Source organism: Wallemia mellicola, assembly GCF_000263375.1.
Source record: "Wallemia mellicola CBS 633.66 unplaced genomic scaffold WALSEscaffold_6, whole genome shotgun sequence".
In the NCBI taxonomy this organism is placed as follows: Eukaryota; Fungi; Basidiomycota; class Wallemiomycetes; order Wallemiales; family Wallemiaceae; genus Wallemia; species Wallemia mellicola.
This window is the reverse complement of record NW_006531963.1, coordinates 246,093-255,921: the sequence shown is the minus strand read 5'-3', so window position 1 is coordinate 255,921 and position 9,829 is coordinate 246,093. Positions and strand designations below refer to the sequence as shown.

General features: G+C 34.8%; 7 protein-coding genes across 7 annotated transcripts; 3 read left to right on the top strand and 4 right to left on the bottom strand.

Annotated features, from left to right (window-relative positions):
* Window positions 1-1,222: 1,222 nt before the first annotated feature.
* WALSEDRAFT_60036 (hypothetical protein) lies at window positions 1,223-1,799 on the bottom strand. The gene is made up of 2 exons (XM_006957550.1): window positions 1,534-1,799; window positions 1,223-1,487 (listed from the first exon to the last, which is right to left on the bottom strand). Exons 1-2 carry the CDS (start codon window positions 1,784-1,786, stop codon window positions 1,285-1,287), a joined length of 456 nt encoding a protein of 151 aa, XP_006957612.1. The 5' UTR covers window positions 1,787-1,799; the 3' UTR covers window positions 1,223-1,284.
* A 43-nt stretch (window positions 1,800-1,842) lies between these two features.
* Window positions 1,843-2,414, top strand: WALSEDRAFT_60035 (Sm-like ribonucleo protein). The gene is made up of 5 exons (XM_006957549.1): window positions 1,843-1,886; window positions 1,936-1,962; window positions 2,016-2,078; window positions 2,128-2,215; window positions 2,262-2,414. The coding sequence occupies exons 1-5, from the start codon at window positions 1,848-1,850 to the stop codon at window positions 2,312-2,314; spliced, it is 270 nt and encodes an 89-aa protein (XP_006957611.1). The 5' UTR covers window positions 1,843-1,847; the 3' UTR covers window positions 2,315-2,414.
* Window positions 2,403-3,768, bottom strand: WALSEDRAFT_68335 (guanine nucleotide binding protein beta subunit 2). Its single transcript, XM_006957548.1, has 2 exons — window positions 3,636-3,768; window positions 2,403-3,585 (listed from the first exon to the last, which is right to left on the bottom strand). The coding sequence occupies exons 1-2, from the start codon at window positions 3,745-3,747 to the stop codon at window positions 2,651-2,653; spliced, it is 1,047 nt and encodes a 348-aa protein (XP_006957610.1). The 5' UTR covers window positions 3,748-3,768; the 3' UTR covers window positions 2,403-2,650.
* A 98-nt stretch (window positions 3,769-3,866) lies between these two features.
* WALSEDRAFT_56999 (hypothetical protein) lies at window positions 3,867-5,478 on the bottom strand (the record flags this gene model as incomplete). The annotated part of the gene is made up of 4 exons (XM_006957547.1): window positions 3,867-4,124; window positions 4,176-4,205; window positions 4,255-4,431; window positions 4,478-5,478. 4 exons carry the CDS (start codon window positions 5,476-5,478, stop codon window positions 3,995-3,997), a joined length of 1,338 nt encoding a protein of 445 aa, XP_006957609.1. The 3' UTR covers window positions 3,867-3,994.
* A 102-nt stretch (window positions 5,479-5,580) lies between these two features.
* Window positions 5,581-7,516, top strand: WALSEDRAFT_37140 (P-loop containing nucleoside triphosphate hydrolase protein). The gene is made up of 2 exons (XM_006957546.1): window positions 5,581-6,765; window positions 6,811-7,516. Exons 1-2 carry the CDS (start codon window positions 5,869-5,871, stop codon window positions 7,468-7,470), a joined length of 1,557 nt encoding a protein of 518 aa, XP_006957608.1. The 5' UTR covers window positions 5,581-5,868; the 3' UTR covers window positions 7,471-7,516.
* On the bottom strand, window positions 7,469-8,909 carry WALSEDRAFT_60032 (replication protein A, subunit RPA32). Its single transcript, XM_006957545.1, has 6 exons — window positions 8,571-8,909; window positions 8,500-8,523; window positions 8,363-8,451; window positions 8,205-8,312; window positions 7,607-8,157; window positions 7,469-7,560 (listed from the first exon to the last, which is right to left on the bottom strand). Exons 1-6 carry the CDS (start codon window positions 8,572-8,574, stop codon window positions 7,518-7,520), a joined length of 819 nt encoding a protein of 272 aa, XP_006957607.1. The 5' UTR covers window positions 8,575-8,909; the 3' UTR covers window positions 7,469-7,517.
* A 133-nt stretch (window positions 8,910-9,042) lies between these two features.
* Window positions 9,043-9,493, top strand: WALSEDRAFT_60031 (hypothetical protein). The gene is made up of 3 exons (XM_006957544.1): window positions 9,043-9,124; window positions 9,178-9,270; window positions 9,321-9,493. Exons 1-3 carry the CDS (start codon window positions 9,066-9,068, stop codon window positions 9,394-9,396), a joined length of 228 nt encoding a protein of 75 aa, XP_006957606.1. The 5' UTR covers window positions 9,043-9,065; the 3' UTR covers window positions 9,397-9,493.
* Window positions 9,494-9,829: the final 336 nt, after the last annotated feature.

The following is a 9,829-nucleotide window of genomic DNA, read 5'->3' as shown; positions in this document are numbered from 1 at the left end:
TGATGTGAGTTTTGGTTGATACACCTTACTTCATAGTTGACGTTACACACCGATAAGTTCATTGAAATCCCAATAATAACCGAGAATTATCCACTTTAGTCTATAGAATTATTCTTCATTAGTTTACACAGCAATTCCTATTTGGATTCATCATTTTAAGGATTAACATGTACATTACAAATTGTCCTGCCATATATCTTTGACCTAACAAAGATTTAAATGTCAGAAATAGTAATGTAACTTTCAGCTATATAAAATTAAGCTATGCCACATCAAGGATTGAGATTCTTTATTTGCAACCATGTAGTAAACTCCCTCACAAGGCTACTCTACTTTCTGGCCACTTTTACATTATCTTTTAAGCACTAACCAGACCATGGTCATGGATTACATAATTAAATTATCAGGTAATAACCATTTGACATTCCAATTTCCATATGAATTTATGTTGTCTGAAGTTAAAAATTTCGGTAACTTGCACTACTTATGGTAGCGAGTCACTTTTCTTTTCAGGTATCGAGTTAGCAAAAGTAATACATCCCATAATTTTATCTGCTGTTTTGGGTTTGAACGTTGCAACTTTTTTTGATGAGAAGTTGGATATTACCTCAATTGAATCTATGCAATCCTCAAGTTTCTTTCATGTACATTATCGTATAACACTATAGTGGTTATATAAAGAAGTCCGTGTTCTAAAGAGGGGGGTAGCTATCATAACAAAATCAATCAGTATAGTAATGTGTACAACACCTACTATCCTCTGTATGTATAACTCGCGCAGCTGATATGATAGTAGATATTGCACCTAGCATGACGCTGATGAGATCACAGACAATGTGGGTTGACGCTCATACTCTTTAAAGGTTCATAAACCATAATCACACTTTTTCGTCTTCTTATAGGTTTTAATTTCGAACTTCAGATCGGTCGGTTAAAAAGCAAGGAGAATCCAAAGGTTGAAAGAGTAAAAGGTACTAAAAGGACATGTAGGCTTTCAGATGATATGGTTGTACCCTTTTTGGATTCAAATTCCAATTCTAAAATAGATCTTTAGAATCCGCCAAGCTCATCTAGTAAAGAGTAAATATCCGAAATATATCGCTTTACGGTAGGAACTTTCGTTTATTTTCACATCCCTAGTATTATGTTTTAGTTGTGGGAGAGAGCAGCTTCCATAATCATTATCTATGATTTTATCCTAATCACAATATTACTGTAATAATTGATCATATGCGAAAATCTATCAAAAGTAAAAGTACAGGTATAGGTCAAAAGTTGGTGCTATTATACCTTCCAGTGGGTCGACGAATCATCCTTAGTGTGATAAGGAGACCATATACCTCTAACAGACTCATTTGCACTTTCAACTGGATTCTTCTTGAGTGGTACGATCTTCTTACCAGAGCTATCAAGCAAAAGCTGGACCTTTTCTTTAACGGAATGCGCATTCAATCTATTCGTAGCAATAACTTTTTCTCTCCCGTTAACTTTAAATTTTTAAGTGATTGATAGAGTTTGAAGCCTAAAACTTACTGTATTCACCTCTGATCCAACCGCCATTACGAACACCAAGGGAACCCCTTGCACCTTTGGCGACACCTTGAACGACGAATTGTACGTGCTTGTTGTTGTTTGCAGTGTCATTTAAATTATAGCGTAAAAAGCTTCTTAAAGATTGATGTGAAGGAGCAAAGTCGTCAACAGCAAATATGATTCTGGTTATTTGTGGAACAAAAGCTTCTGGTAACTTATTAGAATTTATTGATTTTAAATTGTGAATTGACATGATAGTTTAATATCAAGGTTGCTGCTTCTTTCTAAACTACGACTTAGTCTAGAGATAAAAAATGTCGGGACGCAAACAACAAGTTATGGTACAGCCAATAGTTAGTTTATTTAATATTTATGTGACTAATATCTGACGCTGTTATTTAGAATGTAATCTTCAAGTATCTTCAACAGGTATTCAAATAAGCAATATTAATTGAAAACTTAACTGATATATAAATCTCTAGCGAACAAAAATTCAAATCTGGCTTTATGATAATGTTGATTGCAGGTTAGAAGGTCGTATAATTGTATGTACTCAGTTAGATGCAATAGTAATCAGACTAAATTCACGACTAGGGCTTCGACGAGTATATGAATGTTATTTTGGATGATGTAGAGGAAGTTTTCTATGGTAAAAAGCAATCACAGCCAAGGAATTCTCTAGGTAAGCTTATGAGCTAACATAGTTATTATTTTCTCATCATCATAAGGACGGATATTACTCAAAGGAGACAATATCACTTTGATACAGCCAGTCGTTTAGATTGGTCTTCGTAATCTAGTTCTAAATAATAAGTTTAATTCATGTAAGATCTCCTATATTTTAATCATTTAAAAGGTAAAAAGAATATAATGCATTTTTTAAGATATGTTAAAAAAGATAGATATTTAAGAGAGATCAAATAATGAATGAGTGGAAATCTTATTCAATTATAATTGAAATTGATATACCCGGAATTTCGTATTGGATGATAGTTGAAATTTGGAGCGTAAATTCTGTAATTAATTAATATATATCCACTGAGTGAATCATACGAATAAGTTCATTTAGGATTTGTAGTTAGGGGTATATTTTAACGCGTAAAGGGCATATTTAACACTATGCCCAAATCTTCAAAAGGCTGTCCCAGCTACCGGTACATAAAGCCATACCATCACCAGATACACCTAAACAAGAAACTCTATTTTCATGTCCAGATAAGACACCAACGCGTTCACCTTTGAGTGTGTCCCATACGTTGCAGTTATAATCATCATAACCAGCGAAAAGGATTCTACCTGAAATTGAGAATGCCACTGATGTAACACCACAAAGTATATTATCATGACTATATTGATTCATTTCTCTATCCGCTCTTAAATCGAATAGGCGACAAGTTGCATCATCTGAACCGGTAGCGAATGAATCACCATTAGGGAAAAATTGTACAGCATTTATATCACTTTCATGACCTGTGAATGTTTGTACAGCTTTTCCTGATCGCATATCCCAAAGCTTGGCTGTCGCATCGCAAGCACCACTAACGAAAGTATTTTGATTAGGTCCTAAAGAGATAGACATAACATCACCGGTATGATCATGGAATTCTTGAATTCTTACGCCTGATTCAATGTCCCACAACATACAGGACATATCGCCTGAACTTGTAAGAATCTGTCTATCATTGAGGAATCTACAGCAACTCAAGTAACCAGTGTGAGCTTGTAATTCTCGAGAAACTTTCACATTTCCATCTCTACCTCTGAGATTATAAATTGAACAGATATTATCTAAACCACCACATGCAACAAAGTTACCTGAAGGGGCGTAGGCACAAGTCATAACCCAGGAAGAGCGTAATGGTATAGCGTGAACTTTGTTTGTGGTGTAAGCATCCCAAATGATTAATTTACCGTCTTGTGAAGCTGAAACTAAATGCCTTTTATCTGCAGACCAATGCATTGCGTATATCTTTGCAAGATGGCCTTTGAGAGTTCTTCTTGGCTTCATAACAACGCGTGGAAGTGGTTCAATATCTGCGGCCATTGCACGTACTAAGAAAATCTATTAGAAACCGATAAATTGGTCTAAACTATAGACTCACATGTGCTATCCGCCGTTTGCTCCTTCTTTGCACGTATTTTATCCTTTAAACTTTCAGATAAATGCCTAGCTGCAGCAATTTTTTGAGCTATATCCTGCTGCTGCTCACTCATTTTTAAATTATGAGAAGTCCTTTGGTGGTGGTAGCGAAGAGGCCTCAGCATTTCGATTTGAGTAATAAAAATAGTAAAAAATAGAAATAATAATAATAAGAATCTTAATATTTATTATTGTTTTATTCATGGTATAGAAAATTAATATTATAATTATCCTTTCTCCTTGAGTGGTCGTGATGATTGTCCAGCTAAATTGAAGTTCAAAGTTCCATAAATCCACTAGTATAATCGTATTTCGTCTCTATCACTTGTGACCTCTCAAAATCTCCGACCTTCTATGCATTAGCTTTCGAGCCAGCATCTTAGATTTAAGTTGTGGTATATAGATACCTGCAGTTGTGACAAAGCAAGTTATTGCGGCCAAACACCAGAAGCTAAATTTGAGTTAAATGAATAATGCCGATCGATTTCATCAGATGACTTACTAATTGACGTCGTTAACCAATGATGGAAATCTATGACAGGTCTGTCAGTAAGTATAAGGTTACTTCAGAGTACTCATACTTTTCAAAATTCATACCAAAGTAACTTGTAATTAGTGAAAGTGGCATACAGATAACAGAGAATACGGTTAAGGTTTTTATTGTTTCATTTAATTTGAAACTACTACTGTTGAAGCTTAAAGAAACCAAGTTTTCTGATAATGAAGAAAACATATCCAATGCTGATAATAACCAATCGCTGTCTTAATTTTAAATAGTGAGATGAAAATTAAAGCTTAACTTACACGTGATCTGCAACATCTTGTAAATAAGTCCTTGCTTGTATAGACATGAAACCTTGTGAGGGTGAATTTCCAGTGAATGCAGCTTTCTGACCATCAAGGTCTTTTAAAGTGTAGATGAGATTATGCAGTGGTGTAAGAGTCCTTTTTAATTCTAGGAACTGGCCTCTTAATCTATGTAACGATCTAATTGTCTCCATTGTAGGGACTTCTAAAACTTGTTCGTCAAGTATTGCCAACTTTTTCTCCAATGCCGTAACTACGTTTATAGCGTGGTCCACTGTAACATCCAACAACGCTTGTAATAACATAGAAGCGTCAGAAGAATCTCTAACGACTGTACCTTCTTCTTTAACACGAGCAACAAGGGGCTCTAAAACATTTGGTTGAGGCCTTTCAAATATACTAATAATTGTACCATCCCTTAACAAGAATATTGATAGTAATTGAATGTCTATCAGTAATTCACCTTTGTCATTGTAAGCCTGAGGTTTTTTTGAAAATTTTCCAGCTTTCTTCATTAACGAGTGCATCTCCGTTGGATGATTTATGTTATTTTCACCTAAACTATGAAGAGGTAAGGTAACAAATAAAGCATTACTAAAATATTCAGCTTTCGGACGAGTTGCATGGTTACCGAATATGACATCTTCAATTGACAATGGATGTAAATTGAATTTTAATGCTATCTCTCTCAATAATGGTATATTTCTACCTTCAACATTTATCCATCTAGTAGTTTCTGCATCACTAAATTCTTTTTGTTGCTTCAAAAGATCTTTACTTTTCTCAAATCCGTCAGCTTCCTTTAATGATAGTTTAGTTCTTGTATATTCTATCACGTCAGTCGAGACATTAGAGTTGTTTTTGTCAAAATCCTTGAAATCTGATTTTACTAAGTTAACACCTTGGTCTTTACCGATTCTGTTAAAATTACGCAAAGTTAGGAATTGTCTTGAATTTCGTTGATTTATTAATCTAAACAGCTTATAATTAAATATCATGGTTAGACTCCAACCTTGGTAGAAGTGATATCATCATCTTAATAGAGTACTATGAGGAGAAGACCTCAATCTTCAAAAGCTAAAAGCGAAAAATTAAAACTGAAAAGAGCCCAGAACAGAGGTATAGACGTTGCTTTACCTACTAAACAAGTACAAGAGAAGTTTTCAAGGTCAAAGTACCTCAATCCAGCCTTGGATAAGAAAAAGAAGGCTGCAGAGAAATTGGAATCTACCTGGAAAAGTACAACAAAGCAACAACAAGAGGATGAAGTTGAGCTTAAAGATAATTGGTTATGGCATAGACCAATATCCATCGACCAATCGATATGGCTTGAAAATGATAAAGATTTAAAGTTTAGTTGCTTCAAAAGGCCAAAATGGAATTATAAGATGTCCAAAAAGGAACTAGAATCTAATGAAAATATTCAATTTAAGCGTTGGTTGAAATACACAGATGAATTACTTGATAATACTCAACAAACTTATTTCAGTGTATATGAACGTAATCTAGAAGTTTGGAGACAATTCTGGAGAACATGTGAAATGTCTTCAATATTGTTGATATTGATTGATGTACGTTTACCGTCGATTCACTTCACGAATTCACTTAAAAGCTATTTAAATATCCTCATTAATAAACAAAATAAAAGGATCATATATGTATTCACTAAAGTTGATCTTGTTCCCAAACAAACAACCGACTTTTGGTTCAATTGGTTGAAATCTCAATTAAATGATACTGATCAAATAGTTAAACTAAGTAGTTATCAAATTGTTACCGGTGAGCAAGGTAAAGGTAGACGCAAGCCATTCATTCAACCTGAAAGTCTCACTGAATTACTCGTTGCGATCTCTAATGCATATCATTCACTAAAGTCTAGTTCAGAATCTTTGCCAGACATAAATTTTGATGAAGTGATTCAACAAATATTACTATCTCAGAAATTACAGCGGCAAGAAGAGTCAGCTGACCACAATGATAATAAACCAGATAGTATACATACAGGTAAAGCTGATAAACGCAAAGCTAGAAAATTGGGTAGAATACAAGCTGAATCAAACAAAGGAGGGCCAAAAAGGAGAGGATTTGATGATACCGTCAACAACAATAATGAAAGTGAGAATGAAGATGGAGGTACATCACAAGAGAAAAGACCATTAGAATTTTCAAATGACCAGAATGAGCTGACCATCGGCTTAATTGGACAGCCAAACGTCGGTAAAAGTAGCGTAATTAATGGCTTATTTGGTAAATCTAAGGTTAGAGCTAGCTCAACCCCTGGAAAAGTGGGTCATTTCAATAATTTTTGCATGTACTTATCAATATTATAGACCAAGCACTTCCAGACACTTTATTTGACGGATCAAATTCGTTTGGCGGACTGTCCAGGTTTAATTTGGCCATCTACAACACCACGTTGGGCTCAAGTTTTAGGTTCTACAGTGCCGATCTCTCAAGAACGTCAACCAAGTGGAATATTGTATGCAATTGGTCAGCGTATGCCTCTAGAGCATGTATTACCGTTAGCCCCCGAAAGCGTTTTGGAGACAGACATCAAAGAGGATAAACGTACTTGGAGAGAGGGTATGGTAAGGACAGAGAAATCTCTAGATAAAAACATCAAAGTTTTAGAAATTTTAGAACGGTATGCTATTAGAGCTGGTTTTATGACTGCAAAGGCTGGTAGGCCTGATATTAATCGTGCTAGTAATTACATCCTTCGACAAATTACCACTAGCCAGTACAGTTGGGCATACTTACCTCCAGGCACTGAATTGAATGAAAACCCGAATGGAATCTACATCAGTTCTAAAGTTATTTATAGCTCCGATACCGATCAAGAATCTGCAATTGAAGAGAGTGAAAATGAGAAAAGCGATCTTGATGAGACACTTGCAGAGGATAGTCCAGATGAAGCAGATACGACAAAAAGTATGAGAACGGCTTTTGATTTACTTAATGTAGATCTAGTTGAATCAGAAGATGAATAGAATATCGCATAATTTATATCTGTACATATACATCGATTAAATTTCATTTAGGAATCTTGTGAAACAGGTAAAATGTGTTCATCGTCCTCGCTGTGGTATTGTTAGCTAGATATAATTTCATAAAAAATCAACAAACCCAGTAAATAAGTGACCCTCACTAATGAGATACTCGATAGCTTCAGTCAAAGCCTCATCACCTTTTGGACAACGCTGAGCAATGCGAGCAACATGAACACCTTGTGGACTTCTATCAACTTCTTCAAACACAGCTTTCATAACAGATTTGTGAAGTTCTGGGAATGTTAGGTATGGCCTCATATAATTTGGTTCTGAGGTGCTTTCTTGACCGTAGGTTGCTGATGGTTTTGATTCGTTCATAATTGTATCTGTACCTTTACGAATCTGTAAAGTGACTGCTAATGCTTCAGCTTTGTGATAAAATATTTCGTGAAAGTCAGTGATTGGTTTAACAACCTGTGCAGTAATTTGAAGTTTATCATGAAATGATTTCAATGCTCCTATAACCCGCACATACTGGTTTTGTTGTATATCAGTGGTTGATTCACTTTCACCTCCTGAGCTATCCATCCAATATCTCACATCAAGTGTACCAGTACCATCTTCAAGTGAATAAACTGCTGATGTAGCTTGCTTACTAGCAGATCTAACTACTGCAACGATCGAGACCTAAAGGATGATATCAATATAAGTTATGAGAAGATTAAAATACTAACATGCGTTATATCACGACCTTCAATCTGAAAAGGAAAATCTGAATGTGGTTGTGAGGCACCCAAAACCTGCTTTATCGTTACTGGTCTAAGTGTGTCTTCGTTCTTATTCTGCAAAGTAACATAAGCCAACTCAGTAGAAATAAGAATGAAATACTGACACGCGTAGATGGACTGCTATCAGTATAACCACCACCCTGTGAATTAGTTAAGAATCCACCACTGCCATTATTATCATTGTAATATGGATCTTGTGTATGATCAGCTATGCCGAGTTACGACAAACTTAAAACCTAACTACTTTCATCGTATGCACCGTAACCTATTATCAACGTTAAAACGTTTAAATGATCTTATTTGAATGCTCACTCATTTCGCTTTACACGTGATGTTAGAAGTTGCTAAAGAACGAGTAAATTAGTGAATTAAAAGCATTATCCAATAATTAATGAAGATTTAATAACGTAGATGAATCAATAAATTCAGTATTACATCCAATTTCTCTTCTTGCATTCACTTTTGATATATTGCCTTAAATTCTAATTTAGATGATATCGAGAATAAATAGTAATATATTCTATTATAGTTTATAATGTTAATCTCAAATGACGTGTCGTGACCCCTATTATTGGAATAATATTAATAGTGTAACAAGTGGTCCTAATCTTTAGAAAAATACTATTCTAGATATACACCTGATATCAAGACATCATAAAAGAGGAGTGCGTTTCTGTGTAAAAGAAGTTATAACATAAATGATAATAAGATTATAATTCATGCATGATAATGTGATAGGGGTCGTCATACATCCTTGGAATATTGATAAAAGAAAAGTATAACCGCAACAATCATCTGAACTAACAAATGGAGCTGATTTTCTATGCAGTACACAAAGGCAGGCAAACTGGTATTTATCCTGGTCTGTTAGTAGTTATCTTCTTTGTAGAAGATAGAAATGCTGACAAAGCTTTCACAGTGAGAAAGCCTTATATCAGGTGAAGGACTACCCAGGTGCACGCTGGTATGCATTTCATAGCTACGATAAAGCTAGGCATTTCGTCAGGAGTGGGTGAGTCATCCTATTTTAGAATAGGGTAACGTATTTTGACATGATCGAAGTAATATCACAACTTATTATGATGAAGATTACGCCCTGAAAGCAGAAACAGAAGGCGTTGTCATGGTCGCTGCTTGAAATATTATTATCATCTCTCATCATACTACCGCTTTGTTTGTTATATCATATCTTTATATCTTGTATTATTAACGACCACATTTGTTGCATGTTTTATTATTATATATTCTTAACCTGATTGATCAATAGGAAATTTTCATTACTTATAAGTCACGCTGTAAGCTGGACCGTTAAGAAAACGTAAGAGAAGAAATTGCTCAAATATCTATTTACTTAACTCTAACAAATTTTTTGTTATATTTTTTATGCAGTTTTTCCCTCTATAAATTTGTGATCCGTCCTTTCCTACCTACGTCGATGAGCTCTTTTATATAAGACAAGCAAATTTGGTGAGCTCTTGATCTATTTTGTAACGCTTAATAGTATACACTCAAGAGCTCACTTCATTAGCTTACTGTGAGTTTTAACAACTAAAACAGTTCAGCACAGAGAT